Below are 26,499 nucleotides of genomic sequence, written 5' to 3' on the forward strand. Positions count from 1 at the left end.
TTTACTCTGAAGGAAAGATCCATGAGACTACTTTATTCATCAGGGGAAATATTCGAATTAGTCGCGAAACGAGCACGCGACTGCAAATGCTAGCTTAGAATAATGTTCGTAATTTAAATATTCTATGAAACTTGAGAGACTACAGAAACTGGCAGCGTCACGCAGCGTATCAACAAATCGTGACCTCTTCACTAGCATGGACTTTGACACTATGCATATCTGACTGTAAAACCTCGGTTGCTGCTGAAAAATGTTGATTTTAGCAATAGACAAAGGTTGAAAATCAGCTAGTGAAATCATTTATTTACGATATATAATTATATGTTAAAGTGAGAGCGTCGAACGCACTCTCATAATCTCTGATTGCTACTAGTTGTTAAATAGCTTCCTCAGTCGACTCCCTGCCATCATATCAACATTGCAGTTACGCTTGAACAAGAAATCACAAAACGTATTACGAAGACGAAAACACTTTAATCAAATTTTTTCCTCGAGGTTACTTTTGAAACGAAATTGACTTTAAATGTGTTTCGAAACGACTTGTAACGAAATGAGAGAAACGACCTACATCAGCATTCTGAGTGTCCGACCTTCAACAAGCACGGATCAGCGGTTTTCCACATTAGATACCAGGTTCTCTCGGTTCTCGCGCTATCTTTTGGCGTCCTTTTTGAAAGGTGTGAAATGATGAAGCTTGCATCGATCTCTTGGTCCTTTTTCGCTGTTTAAAAACTCTACTTTGGCGGACAAAATTCAGTTTACCTTCGCTTCTTCTTTGTGCACGATTTCAAGCAGTTTTTGGTGGTATGCAGCTGGTGAAAACATCGATACATACGGAGGTACGAGTCGACAACAACAGGTAAAACGTAAGCCATCGTTGTCTTCCCGGGTTGTCTTGTACGTACGAGTAAGTTAAGCTTAAGTTTCCAGGGTAAAGTTCAGTTGTAATGTTTGCATAAGAGGTATAGAATTACCTCTGGTTGTAAATATTTCTTTATCAAGCAGAAGTTATACATTGGAAGTTAATGTAACCTTGATTTCAAGAGGGACAGCAATGGGAATGATGGTGAATTAAACCATTAAATCAAACTACTGTGTAAAATTTACTGATTGATTTATTATGATATGTTCCTTAGTACTGCAAGCTTGATTTGAGGTTTCCCAGTGTGGATTTACACATAAACTTAACTAACCTTTTATGCGTATTGTATTTTAATCATAGGATGAAGTAAAATTGGTAATGCCTTACATGTATGTATAATCCCTGGCCTCCTTATTTGAAGCAAAAAAGGAAAACCTGTGAGGACGAACCCTGGCTTACAAGATACATGTATGTATTTATGACTATTTAGGGTGCCATGGAGACTTTTTAAGATTTATTTTTGTAAGAGCTTTGGAAAAATTATATTGGCAAGTAAATTTTGGCATTTCACTAGTCAGTCTCAATATATTTTATATATAAACAAGGTGATTTGCGGATCTGTTTTCAGAGTGCTCAGTAGTAAACTAGAGCGTGATTATAACAGATGACAAACTGAGCAACTGTAGATCTGACTTGACATTTTATCACTATTTAGTTTCGTAGTACACAACTTGTGTGCAGCACTCGTGAGATAAAATTGCCGAATGCGAATTTACATCATTACACTGATTTGAAATACACACGCAACCGTTGGAAATATGATAGCTACAATAAGTGAACGCTTTTACAAAGAAAAAAGGAAAATTGGAAATTATAGATAAACACTGTTACTATTGTGTAACAACGGAAGCTTTAACAGTTAAAATTTAGCATTTTTCAAGAAGAATTTGTTTGCATGTCTACATGAAGTTATCAGTTCATTCCATTTATTCAGAGAGGCTAACTCAGGTTTACAAAGCTTGCTTTAAAATCTTTCAAGTGACTTTGAACTTTGATTTATTGTCAAAGTCACTTGGAGGCTGCCCAATATAACCCCGCTTCAAATCGATGTAACCTATGCCTCTGGGAGAAGTACTTTATTATTTGTAAACCTGAGTTAGCCTCTCTGAACAGAATGAACTGATTAGATAACTTCATGTAGACATGCAAACAAATTCCTCCTGAAAAATGTTAAATGTTAAATTTTAAATCTTCTCTTGTATTTCAGTAATAACAGAGTTTATTCCTAATTTCCAACTTTCCTTTGTTTTGTAAAAGCATTCACTTATTGTAGCTATCACATTTCCAGTGGTCGCTTGTGTATTTCAAATCAGTGCAATGATGTAAATTCCCATTTGGCAATTTTATCTGATGAGTACTGCACACAAGTTGTGTAGTACGAAACTAAATAGTAATAAAATGTCAAGTCAAATCTACATTTGATTAGTTCGTCATCTGTTATTTTATATATACATTATATTAAGGTACATGTAAACCCTGTTTCATTGATGACCACTACAAATTTCAAGACAATTTGCTATAGTAATGTCAAACTACAATGAAACTTTGATATAATGAAGTGCCAAGGAATTGGCAAAGTATGTTCACTATAACAGGGTTTGTATCAAGGTTCTTTTCTGTATAGTCTACTATTACTGGGGCCATGAAAATCATTTGTTATACTGAGGACCTTGTTATATAGAGGCTCGTTAAATCGAGATTCCACTGTACTAACCATATTCCTTCCAAAGGTAAATATTGAAAATTGAGTGTTATTACTTGTTTAGGCTATTAGCCTAAGGAGGAATTTGTTTGCATGTCTACATGAAGTTATCTAATCAGTTCATTCTGTTTGTTCAGAGTGGCTATTAGCCACTCATTTCAGGTCAAGAGCTGAAAATTCAGAACAATATTGAATTTGATACTCAAATTTTGATTGGATTAATTAATGCATAAAAAGTTTGCACCATATCTGGCAAAAAATGAAAGGCTTCTAGAGCTCTCCTGCCTTTGTCAATGCAAAATGAAACATAATCTGTAACCTTGAACATTGTTGCTTGAATGGTTTTTAATGTTTTTAAGCCCACAAACTCTGGCCCTCACATCCTTTCATACTTTATTTGCACTGGAAACTTGATTAATGTGCAACTCAACTCTCTCTTCTCTCAAAGGCATCTTAAGTATGTTTTTGCATGCAGTAGAAACTCAGGTGCTTACAGTGTAGCTTTCCAAATGTGACTGTAAAACCTTTTGGTCATCAATCCTGTCAACACTTAGTGTTGATCTCAGGTCTTGGTTTGAATTTTCAGCTCTTTGTCTTGAGGTTACCCTATATCTTTCAGTGTCTTGCACCCACACCATTTAGCATGTCTAATTAAAGCCAATAAAGCTGGCTATCAATCTACACGTACATGTATACCAAGAATTTTGAAATAAAATGAATTGTCAAATTTTTCAGGGTTTCTCCATGCGAGCATCCAAATCACTTTTTGAAAGCTCAGTCAAAGTGAGTCTGCCTCAAATTTTGGACAGTAGCTAGTTTATCATCCATGTCTGTTAATTTTTATTTTGAAATATTTTTTCTCTGAGAGTGATTTTTGAATGATCACTCCACCATTCTTTAATCCTGTTTTGGAAATGTTCTGTAACTTTTTACTGCAATTGAATATGGCAACACGCAAGCAATTTTTTTCGTGTTTTGTGTCCAGAAACCGAGAAACAAATTAACAAGAAACAAAGTTCGCTTTGACTTGTACATGTAGCTTTCAAAATGTGATAATAATAATAATGATTTGGATGCCAGCACTAAAATGTCTAGAAAAATGTGGCAATTCATTTTATTTGAAAGTCCTTGGTATAGTTTGATAGCCAGCTCTATAAGTTTTAATTTGATATGGGGTTTACATACAGTGTCTACAGATTAAATCAGATGCACTACATCCCTTTTGTGTGAGACACCTCTAAAGGTATATGGTAATGTTAAGAGGGTTCCAATTGTTGAACCAAACAATAATCATGTTAGAGTGGTTTTCAATTGAGTGTCGTAAAACCAAAACCAAAGCCAATTACTTACCGATTAGACTTCTCAGCTAATCTCGAACTGTAGTAAAACCAAAACCAAAACCAAAGTAATTGTCTAATTATTACTTTCGACATTCAACTGAAAACCGCTCTAAATATGCAAAGCAGCAATTCATTAATTCATCCTTAATTCTCTTTCGCAACATAGCAGCATCTGGTTCTAAAGTTTGCATACAAAATGTAAGTGTTTTTTAGACTGCTTCTTAGATGGTTCCTTGTGCTTTTTCATAATATAGCAGCATCTAGTTAGAAAGTTGCATGCAAAATGTTATAGAAGTGGTTTTTTAGACTTTGCTTCTCGAATGCCTCATTGTGCCTTTTCATAACACAGCAGCATCTGGTTATAAAGTTTGCAAAAAAAAATGTTATGGTGTTTTTTAAAGACTTTGCTTCTCAGATGCTTATGCTTTTTCATAACAAAGCAGCATATAGATATAAAGTAAAAGCATACAAAATGTTATAGTGTTTTTTTAGGTTTTGCTTCTCAGATGGTTCCTTATACTTTTTCACAACATAGGGTCTTGGCAATGTAAATTCTTCCATAGTTTGATGAAAATAAACATACACGAACAAGTAACAGCATAAGTTTTATTATTTCAGTATAAATAAAGTATTATTTGAAATGAAATGAAGATGTCATAAGGGCAGTTGTTTACGTTTTGTTGGGATAACATGCATGTTGTCCTGATAATTTTCTTTCTTTTGGGTGGGTTTTGTTAGGAATCCAAAGGAATTTAAAAGTGTGTTACACTCGGCAGTTTGAACACAGTTTGGGGGATATACAAGCTTTGGTATGGGTCCTCAGTACTTCACGTTGGCGTCAGTATTCAATCACGAATACGTTTCATACTTTACATGAGTCTCGCGTTCCAGTCGAACACCAGAACACTTGAAGTGTGTCGTTTAGAATACCTTGAAACCTCACGTATGCCTCAGTATTCAAACATGAAAACGTTTCATACTTCGCACGAGTCTCGTGTCCCAGTCGAACACCACAGAACACTTGAAGTGTGTCGTTTAGAATACCTTAAAACCTCACGTATGCCTCAGTATTCAAACATGAACACGTTTCATACTTCGCATGAGTCTCGTGTTCCAGTCGCACGCTTCGAAACACTAGCGTGTTGTCGGACCGAACTACGCGGTAGCGTATATTACCTGCATAAAACCCGTTCTTGACGACGCAATACATCTTTGGCTGTGAAAAATGTGACATAACTTTCGTATTCATAGCGTGCGATTCTCGAAAATTAGAGCATACTTGACGTATTCATTAGTATTCGAAGACCTTCACGTCAGAAGAGGCGTCGTGCATCGCTTGTTCCAGTCGCAAACTCTCGAACAACTGAGAGTGCAGGAGTACCCAACGACAGTTTCGAAGAAAATCCACCATACAGTGTGCTTAACATTACCCGAGTGTCGCTACGTCAATCTTGTTTAATATTTAACTTTCCTGGGAAAAAAAAATACCCGCTCTTCACCGCCAGCAAGCATGATTTTGAAGTTATCGGACTCCCAGCCAGCGCTCGACGTTGAGGTCGTCAACGAGCCAGCATGCTTTAAATTTGTCACCTAGCTAGCCAGCATAAAAAAAGTTTGCCGAAAGTTTGCCAGCATGTTCGAGTATACCATTTTTTGCCAGCCAGCGAGCGAGTAATTTCAATATACCATAGCAAGGTACATTTCCTTAAAACTATTTATATAACAACGGATTTAGTATTGCGTACCCTGAACGCAAAAAAATACGTTCGTGGTTTCATTTTTACTTTTGAGTGGAAAGGTTTCGTAACACTCAAAAGATTACACTTACCATACAACAGTAAACCAAGAGGGGGAAAGATAAAATGTGCTTACAGTGTTCTGATTATCCTTGAGGGATCCAAGCTTCACTCTGAAAATAAATCGTGAATTCCTTCCAAAAGAAGAGTGAAGTATAAACAATGTCCATTCCGTTAACAGACGTAATCTAGATATTCAGTTAATGAAGATCTATTGTTGTTATTACAAGTACAACAAGCAACCTATCAGTTGTTTCAAACGCTTACATACGACAAACTTTCACATTCATTTCATTTCCCAGAGTTATTGTTCCAAAAAGTCAACGAACCTCCATGCAAAGAACTAAAAAACTGTTTAGCTCATGAAGTAAAAGCAAAACAAGATTACAAAGCCCTCACTAGGCTTTGGCTACCAAGTGTCTGTCATTTTTATAATCAAATAAACCTACGAAACAAACAGATGTCAGCTACCTTTATCAGTATAACATTTCCTTGGCGAAATAGCAAATCCTCGCAAAAGATTCAATACAGAAGCCGGAAGGATTTGCAGCAAAAGCAATCGCAAGTTGTTCGTAAGGTGATCACCGCAAAAGACTCACGACGGAAACCGCAAGGATTCGCAGCAAAAGCAAGCGTTAGTCGTTCATCAGGTGCTCGGCGCAAAGGACTCACGACAGAAGCCGCAAAGATTCGCAGCAAAAGCAATCGTTACTTGTTCGTAAGGCGATCACCGCAAAAGACTCACGACAGAAGCCGCAAGGATTCGCAGCAAAAGCAATCGTTAGTAGTTCGTAAAGCGATCACCGCAAAAGACTCACGACAGAAGCCGCAAGGATTCGCAGCAAAAGCAATCGTTAGTAGTTCGTAAAGCGATCACCGCAAAAGACTCACTACAGAAGCCGCAAGGATTCGCAGCAAAAGCAAGCGTTGGTTCGTCAGGCGATCACCGCAAAAGACTCACGACAGAAGCCGCAAGGATTCGCAGCAAAAGTAATCGTTACTAACTGTTGTTCGTAAGGCGATCACCGCAAAAGACTCACGACAGAAGCCGCAAGGATTCGCAGCAAAAGTAATCGTTAGTAACTGTTGTTCGTAAGGCGATCACCGCAAAAGACTCACGACAGAAGCCGCCAGGATTCGCAGCAAAAGGAATCGTTATTCGTTCGTCAGGCGATCACCGCAAAAGACTCACGACAGAAGCCGCAAGGATTCGCAGCAAAAGCAATCGTTAGTAACTGTTGTTCGTAAGGCGATCACCGCAAAAGACTCACGACAGAAGCCACAAGGATTCGCAGCAAAAGTAATCGTTAGTAACTGTTGTTCGTAAGGCGATCACCGCAAAAGACTCACGACAGAAGCCGCAAGGATTCGCAGCAAAAGTAATCGTTAGTAACTGTTGTTCGTAAGGCGATCACCGCAAAAGACTCACGACAGAAGCCGCAAGGATTCGCAGCAAAAGCAACCGTTGGTCATTCGTAAGGCGATCACCGCAAAAGACTCACGACAGAAGCCACAAGGATTCGCAGCAAAAGCAAGCGTTAGTAACTGTTGTTCGTAAGGCGATCACCGCAAAAGACTCACGACAGAAGCCGCAAGGATTCGCAGCAAAAGTAATCGTTAGTAACTGTTGTTCGTAAGGCGATCACCGCAAAAGACTCACGACAGAAGCCGCAAGGATTCGCAGCAAAAGCAACCGTTGGTCATTCGTAAGGCGATCACCGCAAAAGACTCACGACAGAAGCCACAAGGATTCGCAGCAAAAGCAAGCGTTAGTAACTGTTGTTCGTAAGGCGATCACCGCAAAAGACTCACGACAGAAGCCGCCAGGATTCGCAGCAAAAGGAATCGTTATTCGTTCGTCAGGCGATCACCGCAAAAGACTCACGACAGAAGCCGCAAGGATTCGCAGCAAAAGTAATCGTTAGTAACTGTTGTTCGTAAGGCGATCACCGCAAAAGACTCACGACAGAAGCCGCAAGGATTCGCAGCAAAAGTAATCGTTAGTAACTGTTGTTCGTAAGGCGATCACCGCAAAAGACTCACGACAGAAGCCGCAAGGATTCGCAGCAAAAGTAATCGTTAGTAACTGTTGTTCGTAAGGCGATCACCGCAAAAGACTCACGACAGAAGCCGCAAGGATTCGCAGCAAAAGCAACCGTTGGTCATTCGTAAGGCGATCACCGCAAAAGACTCACGACAGAAGCCACAAGGATTCGCAGCAAAAGCAAGCGTTAGTAACTGTTGTTCGTAAGGCGATCACCGCAAAAGACTCACGACAGAAGCCGCAAGGATTCGCAGCAAAAGTAATCGTTAGTAACTGTTGTTCGTAAGGCGATCACCGCAAAAGACTCACGACAGAAGCCGCAAGGATTCGCAGCAAAAGCAACCGTTGGTCATTCGTAAGGCGATCACCGCAAAAGACTCACGACAGAAGCCACAAGGATTCGCAGCAAAAGCAAGCGTTAGTAACTGTTGTTCGTAAGGCGATCACCGCAAAAGACTCACGACAGAAGCCGCAAGGATTCGCAGCAAAAGCAATCGTTAGTCGTTCGTAAGGCGATCACCGCAAAAGACTCACGACAGAAGCCGCAAGGATTCGCAGCAAAAGCAATCGTTAGTCGTTCGTAAGGCGATCACCGCAAAAGACTCACGACAGAAGCCGCAAGGATTCGCAGCAAAAGCAATCGTTATTCGTTCGTAAGGCGATCACCGCAAAAGACTCACGACAGAAGCCACAAGGATTCGCAGCAAAAGCAAGCGTTGGTCGTTCGTAAGGCGATCACCGCAAAAGACTCACGACAGAAACCGCAAGGATTCGCAGCAAAAGCAATCGTTATTCGTTCGTAAGGCGATCACCGCAAAAGACTCACGACAGAAGTCGGAATGATTCGGCAGGAGTACCCGACGTAGCCGCTCGACAGAAAACCTGCTCTACAGGCTGTAATTACGCTGGCTGGGAAATATTAGCATTAGATTATTTACTGGCTGGGATTTTCTTTCAGCGTCTGGCTTGCTAAAACCTTATTTAAAACACTGTCCCTAGCTGGTAAAAGAGTGACTTTTCTGTTTTTTCTGGCTGTGACTTTTTCGAGAAAGCAATCAATCCCGCCCTGGGACGTAAAAAACGCGAGACTATAAACCGCAAGCGGTCGTACTTACTCCCAGCGCCACGCGCTGCAAAAAAAAAAAAAAAAAAATGCAAATCAACGCGCGCGTGATGCCATGCCCGAAAATGATGGCTCCACTGTCAGATTGTTGCGGTTTATCTTTTTCATCAACCAGTAAAATATTGCATAACACCAGCAGCTGTCATTTTCAATGACGTAATAACACTAGTATCTCGAATGGCCGAATCCGTTAAAAACGTTTTTTTCAATGGAACACGGCCGATCTCCAGGATCTCCGCTCGTTTGTCGTTCCAAAGGCCTTAAGAAGCCGTCACTTCAGAAAACCGCTACTGGCGCTATTGTGCTGCAAGCAGTCAGCAGTTATAAAGAAACAGTGGAAAGCAACTTAAAGGTTGGTAAATTCATTCCTATAATTCTCTTGCTTGCACACGGGACAGTGATGGTACATTGTGCTGGAATCAGTGACACTGTTCGCTGTCTGTTTTGCATTAATTCTTTCATTTATAGACAACTAAATTTAAAAAGGTATCGGAGGCATAAGAACCTAGACTCTAAGGTATTCATTTACATTACTATTTTGCAGTCATTGTGAGTTATTTCGAGGGCTCCGCTGGTAAAGGAAAGAAACGAGATCTGCCAAATCTGAGATCTGCTGTGAAAGGGACTTGGCGCAGACAAGCAAAGCAGCTGGATAAAGGGTAGGCATAATGTTCTGTTTATATGCGCTAGTCGTCTGCATCGGTGGTCAACTTTCCTCTCTTGATGCTAAAGTAATCACGTAAAGTAATCTCATTGTACCATATACTCATCGTTTCGCTCATAACATTTTTGGGTTGCTATAAATCTGCAAATTTGCTTAATCGAAAATTTCCCGAAGGTTGCCGGAAGACGAAGGACAATGGTTTGCCCTCTTTTTCAGTCTTATTGGGTACATTAAATGCCTTCATCGTGGTTCAGTATCAGCATAACGAGTTAATGTTTGTCCTCTGGAAAACAAGGGACTATCGCGCGTTGCTCACCGGAAATGGCCGTCGGGTGAATTCATTCCACACTGTTTGCTGTCTCTTTGAGAGAAATGCTTTTATTTTGAGACCCTAAACTTATTAATGTATCGGCGATTCAAGATTGCCGGGAGTTAATTTACATTTGCAGGCATTCTGAGTCATTTCAAAGGCTGGAGAGAAAAAAGAAAAGAGACTAAGGGAAGACATCTGCCCGACCTAAGTTCCGCTGAGAAAAGGACTTACCAAAGGGACAAAGCAGCTGGATAAAGGGTAGGCGTATTTGTTTATATGCGCTAGCTCGGACTGCATTGTTGGACATGCAACTATCCTCTCTGATGCTAAGATAAAGGGATCATTGTATCATACAATCAACGCCTCCCGCTCATGGCACTTTTGTTTTGCTTTAAATCAGTGCAACTTTGCATGATAGAGTTTTCCGAAAGTTGCCGGACGACGAGGGTCAATTGTTTGCCTTCTTTTTCAGTCTTATTGGGTACATTGAATGCAAGGGACTGTCGCGCGTTGCTCACCGGAAACTGTAGTTAAATCATGCAATGTATTTTATTGGCATAATAAGTAAAATGTTAAAATCGTCTATGTTATTAAAATCTTTGTCAGTTAAAAGAACTCAAGATTTTACCTTCTTAAACTTTCCTTCAGTTTGTAGTTGAGAAGGAAACAACTTTCGTCTTTCCGTGCGGCTTTCTTTGAGCAAAACTATATCATTTGTCGCCTTTAATTGTGTTTCACAAAGGGCCCGGACGCACTGGGCAAATTTTTGTTTATTTTGCGAAAAAATCTGTCATCAATTCCCTGAGACAAGTGCGTCATCTACCAAATTTTGTCAAGGCTTACCAAACTTCAAAGACGCCGTCGTCCTGCCTCGGAGCAGGATAAATTTTTGTCAGGCGTGAAATCTGACAGATTTGTCAATTTACACGCCATGATTTGAAGGAAAATGTCAATCAAGAAAATTTGATCTCTATTTTTAGTCGGAGTATTTCAGTCCGAAGCCCGCCAAAATTAAATTTATATTTGCGCGGCAATCAAACGATAAACATGGAAGATTCGTACCTCGGTATGCTCCATGACGATCCGTTCGCACAGTACAACTATTACGGTTCCCAAGTCTACGTTAACGTTCCAGCTGCATCTCCAGGACCAAGCTCTGCTCAATTTGTACATCCGTATGTCCACCCGAGTGAGCCCAATACAAGTACAAGTGCAAGTTTCACGACTACATGTAATCAAATTGAAAGCAGCCAAGCTGAGGATTCAAGAGCAGACGAGAGCAGAAAAAGGGGCAAAGGTCCAAACAAACAAGCGGCAAAGCATGGTGTTAATTTCCATGTGATTGACACTTGTGGTTAACAAATATTTTGCTGTGATTCAGTGCGCCCACGCTTGACAAATTAAAAATTTGGCAGAGACAAATTTTGTCGAGATTTTTGGAAGGGCCAAACAAATTTTGTCAGTCCAGTGCGTCCGGACCCAAAGCTAGCTGGTTGGACTTGTAGGTTCTGCGTGTAATCATGTAATAATTGAATTTCCGTACTAGGAACCGGAGGATCTTTCGAAGCCTAAAGAAGACAGAAATCAGCGAAGGATTACAGAACTCGCGATCGTTTGTCATTTTGAAAACACTGTTTTAGAATTGTGAAAAGCAAACTACTAAGCAAGTGTCCGGAAAATATTGCAAAAGTACAATTTGACGAGCATAACGCGCGATGTGTTTGATTGCGCCAAGCAAGTGAATTTCCGGTAATAAACGCGATCCAAAACAGCTTTCATTTGAACTCGTCGTTGACCTACCAGTTGAGGCAACGGTTTCAATCTGCACGCTAGTGCCGTGAATCAACTGGAGCCGTGTAATGAATGATTTATCGATGAACTGTATATCGAAGTGGACACTTCTGCCAGTTTAAAATTCTTTGACCAAAGAGCGCACGTCTGGATAATAATTTTGCCAGATTATTTGGCAGGCATCTGTCGCCCGTGGTATTGGGCGGGCGTAAAGGCGAAAACTCCCTTTTTTTTTTTTCGGCATGTTCACTCGCTTAACACAAGGCCAATGGGGCGAATTCCTTTGGGGTGATCCAGGTCAGGATTTATGATCCGAGATCACACTGATCATGTTCAAAACGAGAAGCCGCAAATGACCTTTGGAACGTCAGGAGATAAGTTGACCCATGAGAAACTTGACAGAGCCTTAAGACATGACCGCAAACAAAAGAGGTTGTATTCGTAATTAGGCGCTTTGACAAGGTCTGTGCACCCAGTACGTGCACAGGAACCACACAAAATTGCAAAAGTCGTTTCAGTTCGTCGACTAGTAGAATGGGTGATTGGGGGTATAGATCACGTTTCACGGAAAATAAAAAGGCCTTTTCACAATTCACGAAAACTGATATAATATTGGCATTTTACGCTTCACGGAATATATAAAAAAAAGAACGTTTTGGAAAATCACGGCTCACGACTACTAAGACAAAGCTAGTCGCTTCAGTTATGAGCAACTAACGATTCCTTTTGCTCCGAATCATTCCGACTTCTGTCGTGAGTCTTTTGCGGTGATCGCCTTACGAACGACTAACGATTGCTTTTGCTGCGAATCCTTGCGGCTTCTGTCGTGAGTCTTTTGCGGTGATCGCCTTACGAACAACAGTTACTAACGATTGCTTTTGCTGCGAATCCTTGCGGCTTCTGTCGTGAGTCTTTTGCGGTGATCGCCTTACGAACAACAGTTACTAACGCTTGCTTTTGCTGCGAATCCTTGTGGCTTCTGTCGTGAGTCTTTTGCGGTGATCGCCTTACGAACTACTAACGATTGTTTTTGCTGCGAATCCTTGCGGCTTCTGTCGTGAGTCTTTTGCGGTGATCGCCTTACGAACGACTAACGATTGCTTTTGCTGCGAATCCTTGCGGCTTCTGTCGTGAGTCTTTTGCGGTGATCGCCTTACGAACGACCAACGCTTGCTTTTGCTGCGAATCCTGGCGGCTTCTGTCGTGAGTCTTTTGCGGTGGTCGCCTTACGAACGACTAACGATTGCTTTTGCTGCGAATCCTGGCGGCTTCTGTCGTGAGTCTTTTGCGGTGATCGCCTTACGAACGACTAACGATTGCTTTTGCTGCGAATCCTGGCGGCTTCTGTCGTGAGTCTTTTGCGGTGATCGCCTTACGAACGACCAACGCTTGCTTTTGCCGCGAATCCTGGCGGCTTCTGTCGTGAGTCTTTTGCGGTGGTCGCCTTACGAATGACTAACGATTGCTTTTGCTGCGAATCCTGGCGGCTTCTGTCGTGAGTCTTTTGCGGTGATCGCCTTACGAACGACTAAAGATTGCTTTTGCTGCGAATCCTGGCGGCTTCTGTCGTGAGTCTTTTGCGGTGATCGCCTTACGAACGACTAACGATTGCTTTTGCTGCGAATCCTTGCGGCTTCTGTCGTGAGTCTTTTCGGTGATCGCCTTACGAACAACAGTTACTAACGCTTGCTTTTGCTGCGAATCCTTGTGGCTTCTGTCGTGAGTCTTTTGCGGTGATCGCCTTACGAATGACCAACGGTTGCTTTTGCTGCGAATCCTTGCGGCTTCTGTCGTGAGTCTTTTGCGGTGATCGCCTTACGAACAACAGTTACTAACGATTACTTTTGCTGCGAATCCTTGCGGCTTCTGTCGTGAGCCTTTTGCGGTGATCGCCTTACGAACAACAGTTACTAACGCTTGCTTTTGCTGCGAATCCTTGTGGCTTCTGTCGTGAGTCTTTTGCGGTGATCGCCTTACGAATGACCAACGGTTGCTTTTGCTGCGAATCCTTGCGGCTTCTGTCGTGAGTCTTTTGCGGTGATCGCCTTACGAACAACAGTTACTAACGATTACTTTTGCTGCGAATCCTTGCGGCTTCTGTCGTGAGTCTTTTGCGGTGATCGCCTTACGAACAACAGTTACTAACGCTTGCTTTTGCTGCGAATCCTTGTGGCTTCTGTCGTGAGTCTTTTGCGGTGATCGCCTTACGAATGACCAACGGTTGCTTTTGCTGCGAATCCTTGCGGCTTCTGTCGTGAGTCTTTTGCGGTGATCGCCTTACGAACAACAGTTACTAACGATTACTTTTGCTGCGAATCCTTGCGGCTTCTGTCGTGAGTCTTTTGCGGTGATCGCCTTACGAACAACAGTTACTAACGATTACTTTTGCTGCGAATCCTTGTGGCTTCTGTCGTGAGTCTTTTGCGGTGATCGCCTTACGAACAACAGTTACTAACGATTACTTTTGCTGCGAATCCTTGCGGCTTCTGTCGTGAGTCTTTTGCGGTGATCGCCTGACGAACGAATAACGATTCCTTTTGCTGCGAATCCTGGCGGCTTCTGTCGTGAGTCTTTTGCGGTGATCGCCTTACGAACAACAGTTACTAACGATTACTTTTGCTGCGAATCCTTGCGGCTTCTGTCGTGAGTCTTTTGCGGTGATCGCCTTACGAACAACAGTTAGTAACGATTACTTTTGCTGCGAATCCTTGCGGCTTCTGTCGTGAGTCTTTTGCGGTGATCGCCTGACGAACCAACGCTTGCTTTTGCTGCGAATCCTTGCGGCTTCTGTAGTGAGTCTTTTGCGGTGATCGCTTTACGAACTACTAACGATTGCTTTTGCTGCGAATCCTTGCGGCTTCTGTCGTGAGTCTTTTGCGGTGATCGCCTTACGAACAAGTAACGATTGCTTTTGCTGCGAATCTTTGCGGCTTCTGTCGTGAGTCCTTTGCGCCGAGCACCTGATGAACGACTAACGCTTGCTTTTGCTGCGAATCCTTGCGGTTTCCGTCGTGAGTCTTTTGCGGTGATCACCTTACGAACAACTTGCGATTGCTTTTGCTGCAAATCCTTCCGGCTTCTGTATTGAATCTTTTGCGAGGATTTGCTATTTCGCCAAGGAAATGTTATACTGATAAAGGTAGCTGACATCTGTTTGTTTCGTAGGTTTATTTGATTATAAAAATGACAGACACTTGGTAGCCAAAGCCTAGTGAGGGCTTTGTAATCTTGTTTTGCTTTTACTTCATGAGCTAAACAGTTTTTTAGTTCTTTGCATGGAGGTTCGTTGACTTTTTGGAACAATAACTCTGGGAAATGAAATGAATGTGAAAGTTTGTCGTATGTAAGCGTTTGAAACAACTGATAGGTTGCTTGTTGTACTTGTAATAACAACAATAGATCTTCATTAACTGAATATCTAGATTACGTCTGTTAACGGAATGGACATTGTTTATACTTCACTCTTCTTTTGGAAGGAATTCACGATTTATTTTCAGAGTGAAGCTTGGATCCCTCAAGGATAATCAGAACACTGTAAGCACATTTTATCTTTCCCCCTCTTGGTTTACTGTTGTATGGTAAGTGTAATCTTTTGAGTGTTACGAAACCTTTCCACTCAAAAGTAAAAATGAAACCACGAACGTATTTTTTTGCGTTCAGGGTACGCAATACTAAATCCGTTGTTATATAAATAGTTTTAAGGAAATGTACCTTGCTATGGTATATTGAAATTACTCGCTCGCTGGCTGGCAAAAAATGGTATACTCGAACATGCTGGCAAACTTTCGGCAAACTTTTTTTATGCTGGCTAGCTAGGTGACAAATTTAAAGCATGCTGGCTCGTTGACGACCTCAACGTCGAGCGCTGGCTGGGAGTCCGATAACTTCAAAATCATGCTTGCTGGCGGTGAAGAGCGGGTATTTTTTTTTCCCAGGAAAGTTAAATATTAAACAAGATTGACGTAGCGACACTCGGGTAATGTTAAGCACACTGTATGGTGGATTTTCTTCGAAACTGTCGTTGGGTACTCCTGATCCGGAGCAAAAGCAATCGTTAGTTGCTCATAACTGAAGCGACTAGCTTTGTCTTAGTAGTCGTGAGCCGTGATTTTCCAAAACGTTCTTTTTTTTATATATTCCGTGAAGCGTAAAATGCCAATATTATATCAGTTTTCGTGAATTGTGAAAAGGCCTTTTTATTTTCCGTGAAACGTGATCTATACCCCCAATCACCCATTCTACTAGTCGACGAACTGAAACGACTTTTGCAATTTTGTGTGGTTCCTGTGCACGTACTGGGTGCACAGACCTTGTCAAAGCGCCTAATTACGAATACAACCTCTTTTGTTTGCGGTCATGTCTTAAGGCTCTGTCAAGTTTCTCATGGGTCAACTTATCTCCTGACGTTCCAAAGGTCATTTGCGGCTTCTCGTTTTGAACATGATCAGTGTGATCTCGGATCATAAATCCTGACCTGGATCACCCCAAAGGAATTCGCCCCATTGGCCTTGTGTTAAGCGAGTGAACATGCCGAAAAAAAAAAAAGGGAGTTTTCGCCTTTACGCCCGCCCAATACCACGGGCGACAGATGCCTGCCAAATAATCTGGCAAAATTATTATCCAGACGTGCGCTCTTTGGTCAAAGAATTTTAAACTGGCAGAAGTGTCCACTTCGATATACAGTTCATCGATAAATCATTCATTACACGGCTCCAGTTGATTCACGGCACTAGCGTGCAGATTGAAACCGTTGCCTCAACTGGTAGGTCAACGACGAGTTCAAATGAAAGCTGTTTTGGATCGCGTTTATTACCGGAAATTCACTTGCTTGGCGCAATCAAACACATCGCGCGTTATGCTCGTCAAATTGTACTTTTGCAATATTTTCCGGACACTTGCTTAGTAGTTTGCTTTTCACAATTCTAAAACAGTGTTTTCAAAATGACAAACGATCGCGAGTTCTGTAATCCTTCGCTGATTTCTGTCTTCTTTAGGCTTCGAAAGATCCTCCGGTTCCTAGTACGGAAATTCAATTATTACATGATTACACGCAGAACCTACAAGTCCAACCAGCTAGCTTTGGGTCCGGACGCACTGGACTGACAAAATTTGTTTGGCCCTTCCAAAAATCTCGACAAAATTTGTCTCTGCCAAATTTTTAATTTGTCAAGCGTGGGCGCACTGAATCACAGCAAAATATTTGTTAACCACAAGTGTCAATCACATGGAAATTAACACCATGCTTTGCCGCTTGTTTGTTTGGACCTTTGCCCCTTTTTCTGCTCTCGTCTGCTCTTGAATCCTCAGCTTGGCTGCTTTCAATTTGATTACATGTAGTCGTGAAACTTGCACTTGTACTTGTATTGGGCTCACTCGGGTGGACATACGGATGTACAAATTGAGCAGAGCTTGGTCCTGGAGATGCAGCTGGAACGTTAACGTAGACTTGAGAACCGTAATAGTTGTACTGTGCGAACGGATCGTCATGGAGCATACCGAGGTACGAATCTTCCATGTTTATCGTTTGATTGCCGCGCAAATATAAATTTAATTTTGGCGGGCTTCGGACTGAAATACTCCGACTAAAAATAGAGATCAAATTTTCTTGATTGACATTTTCCTTCAAATCATGGCGTGTAAATTGACAAATCTGTCAGATTTCACGCCTGACAAAAATTTATCCTGCTCCGAGGCAGGACGACGGCGTCTTTGAAGTTTGGTAAGCCTTGACAAAATTTGGTAGATGACGCACTTGTCTCAGGGAATTGATGACAGATTTTTTCGCAAAATAAACAAAAATTTGCCCAGTGCGTCCGGGCCCTTTGTGAAACACAATTAAAGGCGACAAATGATATAGTTTTGCTCAAAGAAAGCCGCACGGAAAGACGAAAGTTGTTTCCTTCTCAACTACAAACTGAAGGAAAGTTTAAGAAGGTAAAATCTTGAGTTCTTTTAACTGACAAAGATTTTAATAACATAGACGATTTTAACATTTTACTTATTATGCCAATAAAATACATTGCATGATTTAACTACAGTTTCCGGTGAGCAACGCGCGACAGTCCCTTGCATTCAATGTACCCAATAAGACTGAAAAAGAAGGCAAACAATTGACCCTCGTCGTCCGGCAACTTTCGGAAAACTCTATCATGCAAAGTTGCACTGATTTAAAGCAAAACAAAAGTGCCATGAGCGGGAGGCGTTGATTGTATGATACAATGATCCCTTTATCTTAGCATCAGAGAGGATAGTTGCATGTCCAACAATGCAGTCCGAGCTAGCGCATATAAACAAATACGCCTACCCTTTATCCAGCTGCTTTGTCCCTTTGGTAAGTCCTTTTCTCAGCGGAACTTAGGTCGGGCAGATGTCTTCCCTTAGTCTCTTTTCTTTTTTCTCTCCAGCCTTTGAAATGACTCAGAATGCCTGCAAATGTAAATTAACTCCCGGCAATCTTGAATCGCCGATACATTAATAAGTTTAGGGTCTCAAAATAAAAGCATTTCTCTCAAAGAGACAGCAAACAGTGTGGAATGAATTCACCCGACGGCCATTTCCGGTGAGCAACGCGCGATAGTCCCTTGTTTTCCAGAGGACAAACATTAACTCGTTATGCTGGTACTGAACCACGATGAAGGCATTTAATGTACCCAATAAGACTGAAAAAGAGGGCAAACCATTGTCCTTCGTCTTCCGGCAACCTTCGGGAAATTTTCGATTAAGCAAATTTGCAGATTTATAGCAACCCAAAAATGTTATGAGCGAAACGATGAGTGTATGGTACAATGAGATTACTTTACGTGATTACTTTAGCATCAAGAGAGGAAAGTTGACCACCGATGCAGACGACTAGCGCATATAAACAGAACATTATGCCTACCCTTTATCCAGCTGCTTTGCTTGTCTGCGCCAAGTCCCTTTCACAGCAGATCTCAGATTTGGCAGATCTCGTTTCTTTCCTTTACCAGCGGAGCCCTCGAAATAACTCACAATGACTGCAAAATAGTAATGTAAATGAATACCTTAGAGTCTAGGTTCTTATGCCTCCGATACCTTTTTAAATTTAGTTGTCTATAAATGAAAGAATTAATGCAAAACAGACAGCGAACAGTGTCACTGATTCCAGCACAATGTACCATCACTGTCCCGTGTGCAAGCAAGAGAATTATAGGAATGAATTTACCAACCTTTAAGTTGCTTTCCACTGTTTCTTTATAACTGCTGACTGCTTGCAGCACAATAGCGCCAGTAGCGGTTTTCTGAAGTGACGGCTTCTTAAGACCTTTGGAACGACAAACGAGCGGAGATCCTGGAGATCGGCCGTGTTCCATTGAAAAAAACGTTTTTAACGGATTCGGCCATTCGAGATACTAGTGTTATTACGTCATTGAAAATGACAGCTGCTGGTGTTATGCAATATTTTACTGGTTGATGAAAAAGATAAACCGCAACAATCTGACAGTGGAGCCATCATTTTCGGGCATGGCATCACGCGCGCGTTGATTTGCATTTTTTTTTTTTTTTTTTTTGCAGCGCGTGGCGCTGGGAGTAAGTACGACCGCTTGCGGTTTATCGTCTCGCGTTTTTTACGTCCCAGGGCGGGATTGATTGCTTTCTCGAAAAAGTCACAGCCAGAAGAAACAGAAAAGTCACTCTTTTACCAGCTAGGGACAGTGTTTTAAATAAGGTTTTAGCAAGCCAGACGCTGAAAGAAAATCCCAGCCAGTAAATAATCTAATGCTAATATTTCCCAGCCAGCGTAATTGCAGCCTGTAGAGCGGGTTTTCTGTCGAGCGGCTGCGTCGGTAGTCTCCTCCGCAGCCGTGACATCCCAAAAAACGGCTGCGGAGGAGACTACTCCGTCGGGTACTCCTGAGAGTATTCGAAAATGTTCGAGTCATAAATGATCGCTATATCTTCGAAGAACATCTAATGCAACATTAATCTACCAAAACGTGGCGCGTATGATTTATCGAACACTTCGAGTCATTCACGAGTATTAAATTTGAATACGGAAAAACAGGCCGGATTCCTCTAGAATATTCCAGGTGTATTTCGAGTCAGCCGTAATCGAATACGTCAGAATATTGCGGCATACGCGGCGTGCGCCGATCCGTATTCGAGCGAATTCGGGCCCGAATATTTGGCTTTTCGCGTAGTGGATCTCTACGAAGCACTCATTATCACGGGGTATGATTTTTCACAACAGCACTATTTTCAGCAGTGGGGGCTTTCGTTTCCTTCATTTATGATACAAAATAACAAACGATTTGAATTTACTGTGTCAACTCATATAAGGTTCCCTTACACTAGGTATAAGGTAATCTCCACAAGACAGTATACATTAGAATAAGGATATAGACGTATACTGATAATTACACAGACCTTACACGTATACTTCAGTATACCTTTCCGTACACTTAACTATACGGGTCCATGATACCTCCTTATACATGCCATTTCATGCAGTGCATAAGGTAGTCTTAATGCTTGAATTTCGAGAATCAAACAGGCTTTTGGGCTGAATTATTCTCTGCCACTCGCTTAGTGCTACTCCAGAGAAATTAAGACAGTAATCAGTTACAGGGGTGGCGAATGGTCCTTCAAAATCTCTGGGTCTCGCAAAATTTTAGTCGAATTTCACGGGTCTCACTGTCTTGTTTTTTAGCGGTTTTGTGCGCCTCGTTAAGTCTCGCAGAGTTTTCGCGATCGTAAGTCTAAGGGTTTCGAAGTCCCAATTTGTTTGTTTATTTGATATTAAAAATGACGTGTTCTCGTCACTTGATATTGAATTTCAATGAAGCAACAGTTTCAACCAGGTCGAAGAAGCACGCTAGAAGGCTGTACAAGCTCATTCTAGCTCTCAACTAAATCTGGGACTCGAATTTTAAGAGCCAGAACGTCTCGCGCCCGCACTTGAAGCGCTTTGAAGTCTCGGTTTCTACCCCTAAAAAACCAAAATGTCTCGGACTCTCAGAGAAAAACGCTTGTCTTGCCGTCTCGCAAAGTCTCTTACTGTAAGTGTTAGCATTGTAAATTCGTGTGGTTATAAAAGCGACTTACCGTGCTTGGAGTTTCCTTTAGTAATATTTCTTCGAAATCAATCTAAGCTTCGATAACAGAGTAGCCCTCTATCGGGAACAATAGATGAAGAACTAGATGAGAAGATATGATTATTGTTCGGCCATACGAAAAAAAGGCACCGCAGAAATATACCATCAGGCTGTGCAGTCCTTCGATCGATTAGACTACGAGTAGTCCCTCTTTCGCTTAGTCCGTCGTGCGTGACGCGAAAGAAAACCGCGAGAAAAAAATGGCCGCGCGAAATCCTGGAGGCGAGGAGCACGCGAAAGGAGGGACTACCGCCTAAGCCCAAGAGTTTGAATTATGCGTTGCTCTCACAACACAAAAATATGATTGGCTTTTGTTAGAAGCGTTGACAACGTGTTGTCAACATTCGAGATACCTGTGACGTCTTGCAGGGATGTTTTGGAACCGGAGCAAATCGAAGCGGTACCAGAGCAAATCGAAGCGTTGGAATCGCGCTTCGCAAGCCGTGATGTTCTTGCGAATCTGCCAACAGGCACTTTGGAAAGATTTAAATTTATCTAGTGTTTTGTTTGGCAAAGCTTTCTGCCTCCACCCCGACTGCGAGCGTGTTAGTGATTTCGCCGCTCGACAGCATCGTCTAAGTCAGCGAATATAAATTCACTGAGCTTGGCCTTTCTGCCGTCCATTTGAAAGATATAACCGGACTCTCACTTGACGCCGGACATTCACCTGAAATTTTCCGCTGCTATTGGCAAACATTTCACCGCAGTTGGATGATCTCCTATGTATAATGTATAATGTATAATGTAAATTCTTGGTTGAAACTCTATTCAAATTTTCGCAATAACTTTTAGACGCAGCGAAAATCGTTACAAGAGGCCTCATTCGCCGTCTTCTTTTTAAACTTCTTTGACAGTTTCGCTGAACGAACACTGAACGAAGATATACTTCTCACGGCATATGTTTTTGTCTGGCTACTTGAAGAGTAGAGTAGAGTAATTTTATTCAGATCTCCCGGGGTTATTGATAACAGGCGATAATAAGAGGACGTCAAGATGAGAAATCCTACACCGAAAAATCACTCGGCCGTGAAAGGGCAAACTCTTGGGCTTAGGCGGTAGTCCCTCCTTTCGCGCGCTCCTAGCCCCCAGGATTTCGCGCTGCCATTTTTTTCTCGCGAATTTCTTTCGCGTCACGCACGACGGACTAAGCGAAAGAGGGACTACTCGTAGTCTATCGATCGATCAGTTCTCTGAGCTCGACTAAAAGATTGGGTTTTTTGCTTCGTTTTAAGGTCGAAAATATCCTTGATACTTCTCGTTAGTGGTGAGTTTGACGTCCCTTAAATGGGTTTTCAATACTCAAACAATGTTCGTAAAGAATAGCCGTACAGGGGACTCGTTTTCAGTCCGGAATATCCCGATATATTAGGACATCTGTGATGTCACGAAACACATTTCAACCAATGAGAGTGCGTGTTTTGGTTGGAGTGTTGTGTTTCACAACAAACCAAAAGATTCAAGATGGCGGACAAAGATAGTCGCGAGTACTTTCCAATGCCATGAATGCGGGCCTTCAGGAGGTATATATTTATCTCGAATTGAGTTAATAGTGTCCAAATTATAAAATAAAAGGAAAGTTTGTGTTCGCCTTCCATGTCACAGACAATTCTGCCCAGATAATGATTATCCTCGGACTGAAGGAAGCACTTCGGAACGCAATGCGGGCCAAGTTTGACGAGCTGCAGTTATCATTCTTTGGAAAGAGACCGTACAATCGGAAAGCATCATTTTTCTACATTTTTCTAATCACAGAAATGATCGATATGAGAATTGAGGCTTTCCTCTTATCTAGGGATTATCGGGCCGAAATTGACAGCAGACGCAGGAGTGCTCACCGGAGCCGATATACAAAATATCCGCTACGCAGGGCCTAGTGCGCTGGATTCTTAAGCATTGGCATGGAACTTGCTGGTAAGCCCGCTTCAAAACAATTGCTTGCTTACTGGTTTAAACTCCGAAGCTTATCCTAGCTGGAAAATGCGCATTTTTGGCATGAATCTAGCTGGTAAATTTTAATGTGAGGTTTTCCCTGGTAGACTAGCTCCATTACCAGCCGCCACTCTGGAAAATTAGCCCCGGGAAATTAGCATGCACTCATCAACCGAAGGCATTTCGCGCGAAGAATGGACTCAGGGTGCCGCCTAGTGATATGGTCACTTGGGATTCGTCTATCCAGGCATGCGCTACGTCATATTACACAGCAGTTACATGACCCCTGTGTGTCACTAGTTAATTTAGTTATAATTAATTAATTAATTAATTAATTATAATTAATTAATTGATTGATTAATTATAACTGAGTCAAATTAATTAATTGATTAATTAATTAGATTCAGCAGAATTTTAATTTAATTAACTCAATTAATTAAATTAAAATTGAATTAAAAAAGTTATTTATACTCTTCCTGGCTGGCGCAAAAAGTAATGTAAAAATTGCTGGGAAAACCAACGTTTCTTAAGTTGTGCTGGCTGGGAAAAAGCATCCCCCAAACGGTTCCTGGCTGGCAACTTCATTTAGCTATCTTCTACTAGCTGGCAGTGCGGAGCGGATATTATTTTCCCACGGTTGTTAATTATTAACTATTTATCTCTTATTGGATGTCAATTAATACTTTCGAGCAACAACAAGTCAATTTAAAACGTTTTCCCGTTGAGCACTCCTGCAGACGCGTGTTCTTATATGCCAGGAAAGATAAATTGTAAAATGTCCAAAATGTTATGTGTTTTTTGGGCTAAATCGAAGAAATTAAATCATTATTAAAAGAGAATTTTCAATAACGCATACGAGTGAGAAATTCTTGTTCTGTCATACAAAATAAACTAAACTAAAAAAATGTATCCAGAATTTTAGTGTTGTCAGATGCATGGATAGTCAAAAATTCTGTTACTTTGTAAATCTGAAATTTCTCCATTTTGGTATTTATTTCAAATATTTCTTGTATCTACTTGTTGCTGTGCTAGAAGATATCATGTCTGATTTCCACATTTAAATTATGAAAACTTACATATAATTGCTGACTTTCACAAGTTATTTACCCAAAAATATCAAAATATAATTCCTGGACAGGTTGACAAGGGAGCATTCACAATCCATCCACATGTCCCAAGCTTTTATTATATATTTATTTAAAGTATACAAAGCAAATTCAGTCTTGAAAGTAAAATCCATTTTATTTTATTCACTCTTTAGGTACTCTCAACCTTGAATTTGCCTCTTAGCAGAATGCAGGACCTGAAACAAATCACAAGCACTTAGAGGATTATTACATTGCTTAAAGATGTCAATATTATTACAAATGTATTTTTCGTTTTAACATATGAATTTATTTTGAATGTAGTTACCACATTAGTCTCACTAAATAAGAGATTGCCCTCAAGTGGTCTGATAACTCTTATGTTTTCTATTTTTTATTACATATTCCTAACGTACCAAACTGATATGTTTCCTGTTCACAACCAATTAATGTTTTGCATTAGTTTCACAATTAGTAATGTTCAACACTTGACACTACATTCCAAACTCTTGTACCTTTTCAGTCTTTGCGTTCATATAAATTATTTTGCAAAAACATTACTTTCTGGTACATTCAAGCTTCATGGGGAGGTGAAAAGAATCACCATCTGCTAGGAACAGCTACAGTGTGTATAGTTTTTAAAAAAATGCCAAAAAAAAAAAAAAAAGAGTACAATGGCCCCTACAAACCTTAACTTACATGTTTGCATGGCCCTCAACGTCTGGTAAATGAACACAAACAATCTCTCTACCCTTTGTGCCATTCCTTGGGATACTGATAACGTCCATTTACAGGGAATCACTGCACTACCCCCGGCCTGTCTGTTTCGCTGCCACTTCTGTGCTGTAGGTGGTTTTCAACAGGCTGCTGGCTCTCCAGTGATAAAACTGGGTTGCGCATTCGGTGAATCACCACCAAAACAGAGACCTCCCAAATTTGTTTAATTTCGTCCGCATACTTAGCGACGTCTTCTTTCCTCTCTTTTCCCTTTGTTTTTCCCCCAAAAATTCGACAAAGTGCCTCGAGCAGTCGAGTATGCCCTTCCATGTACTTAAGAGAGAGAAATTGAAAACAACTGTCATAAAAATGAAGGAACGATGCATTACTCAAGCCTTACAACAATAGCGGTTCAGGTATACTTGTAACGCCTCAAATTCAAAGAGAGTTTACAAAATATCGGCGTTGTTTACAACCGTATAATTTGGCATGATGAAACTTTAACACTAGAACCAGTAAAAAATATACACAGCTCAATGAAAAATACGTGAATACTAGGAAATAACGCGTACTCTTTACTAACCTTAATATTTGGCCACAAAACCGCGTCAACATCGTCGCTTGATACCAAAAAAACTCAATGATTAGAAGACAGTCAACGTTCTCCCACTACCAAAATGGCCGCTTATTCTCCTTCTCAACGTTTGGTAGCAAAAAGTCCTGGATAATGCTGGCCAGACTCTATGCGAGACTGGAAACAACATATTTTCTTTGTCCGCGTAGAAGGTCAGCCATTTTCCCTGCTAACAATAGCTTCATGACGTCATGACCGTTCTAATTTATCGGGATATTCCGGACTGGTTTTGTGTGGAGTAATGTGTAGTTTGCTGACTCGTGCTGTCCAGGGGCGTAGCGTCCATATACGCACGTACGCCCGTGCGTACAGCTGAAATCTGGAAATTTTTTTTTATTATTCCCTTATAGCATTTTACAAAATAGGACCGATTTTTAAATTTCGAATTATACTGGCGTTTGTGTTTGTCTTTCAAGTACCTTTTAATTACTCCATAAACAACAAGAAACGTTATTTGGCTTCCTAGACGTGTTAACTCTCTAGTTATTTTAGGAAGCCAACACCCGTCTAGCTTTAATTTTTATTTGATGCAAATGTCTTCTTTTCTAAATATAAGAGCTAATAAAGTTGTTGTTGTTGTTGTAACGTAATGGTGGATTGAAACGAAAAAAAAAGCTCCACCCCCTGTGGTCCTCGCCTTTCCCCAATCCCCTGTCCCGGGTTATTTTTGAAGGAGAGATTACCTTTAAATGCTATGTGGCTTCAGAAATAATTGCACTCAACTCAGAACAGGAATATATACATGCAAAATGCAACTGAAGTCATTGACTGTGTAAATCCTCAAAATCCCAAGAAACAATTAGAAGACGATCCGATGACTATCTCTGCGAGTTGAAATTCACAATTTATCACAGTATTACCTGACACAGTTGTATCATGGCTCGAAAATCCATACATGATTACTTTAACGTGATCAACAAGACCACTGAACAAAGTGCAAATGCTGAAGGTCGAGGCTAACTCAGCGTCTTCATGCTGGAAGAGGAGTCTGTATCTTCCCTTTTTAGATCACCTCATCAACCAGCTTGATGAGCAATTAGTCAAACCTCTCCCTGGCTTCCAAGCGCAGCTTCTTATTCCTGGTAAGTTGTGTATATATATAAGCTAGTAATAGGGATGCCGCAGGAAAAGGTGACAGTCAGAGAACAGAACAGAGAAACGAAGCCGCGGGCCTAAAAGCTACATATGTTGTTTACCCTACTGACGGCAAAGAGATCACTGCTCCTATGCTGTTAGCATAAAACAACATTAATTCGTTGATTCTATATTCCAGCGAAGCTCACTGAGCTAACAGAAAGAGCCGTTAATGATATCTTCAGCTGCTTC

At 41.2% G+C, this 26,499-nt stretch overlaps 3 protein-coding genes and 3 long non-coding RNA genes across 7 annotated transcripts in view; 3 read left to right on the forward strand and 3 right to left on the reverse strand.

The window, feature by feature from the left end:
- Positions 1 to 21,158, reverse strand: part of LOC149106258 (beta-1,3-galactosyltransferase 5-like) — a 33,119-nt gene extending 11,961 nt beyond the window's left edge. Inside the window, exon 1 of the mRNA XM_089297934.1 lies at positions 20,759 to 21,158. The gene's annotated coding sequence lies outside the window, so the exon portion shown is untranslated. The remainder of the gene's footprint in view (positions 1 to 20,758) is intronic.
- Positions 873 to 24,197, forward strand: LOC149106259 (uncharacterized). 2 transcript variants are annotated; one of them, XR_016209747.1, is made up of 3 exons: positions 873 to 1,330; positions 4,134 to 4,162; positions 23,999 to 24,197. It is a non-coding gene; the product is annotated as an uncharacterized LOC149106259 (long non-coding RNA). The 2 variants fall into 2 exon arrangements; XR_016209748.1 differs by lacking the exons at positions 873 to 1,330; positions 4,134 to 4,162 and adding exons at positions 21,696 to 22,328; positions 22,411 to 22,719.
- On the forward strand, positions 8,975 to 12,322 carry LOC149106260 (uncharacterized). Its single transcript, XR_016209751.1, has 3 exons — positions 8,975 to 9,586; positions 10,041 to 10,162; positions 11,451 to 12,322. It is a non-coding gene; the product is annotated as an uncharacterized LOC149106260 (long non-coding RNA).
- Positions 10,517 to 11,326, forward strand: LOC149106261 (uncharacterized). Its single transcript, XM_089297939.1, has one exon. It carries the CDS (start codon positions 10,952 to 10,954, stop codon positions 11,261 to 11,263), a length of 312 nt encoding a protein of 103 aa, XP_089154065.1. The 5' UTR covers positions 10,517 to 10,951; the 3' UTR covers positions 11,264 to 11,326.
- LOC149106262 (uncharacterized) lies at positions 16,836 to 17,645 on the reverse strand. The gene has a single exon (XM_089297938.1). The coding sequence runs from the start codon at positions 17,208 to 17,210 to the stop codon at positions 16,899 to 16,901; it is 312 nt and encodes a 103-aa protein (XP_089154064.1). The 5' UTR covers positions 17,211 to 17,645; the 3' UTR covers positions 16,836 to 16,898.
- On the reverse strand, positions 23,968 to 24,932 carry LOC149106263 (uncharacterized). Its single transcript, XR_016209752.1, has 2 exons — positions 24,522 to 24,932; positions 23,968 to 24,040 (listed from the first exon to the last, which is right to left on the reverse strand). It is a non-coding gene; the product is annotated as an uncharacterized LOC149106263 (long non-coding RNA).
- Between the last annotated feature and the right edge of the window lie 1,567 nt (positions 24,933 to 26,499).

Source organism: Orbicella faveolata, unplaced genomic scaffold (genome assembly GCF_042242905.1).
Source record: "Orbicella faveolata isolate gen_17 unplaced genomic scaffold, um_ofav_v1 contig_3, whole genome shotgun sequence".
NCBI classification, from domain to species: Eukaryota; Metazoa; Cnidaria; class Anthozoa; order Scleractinia; family Merulinidae; genus Orbicella; species Orbicella faveolata.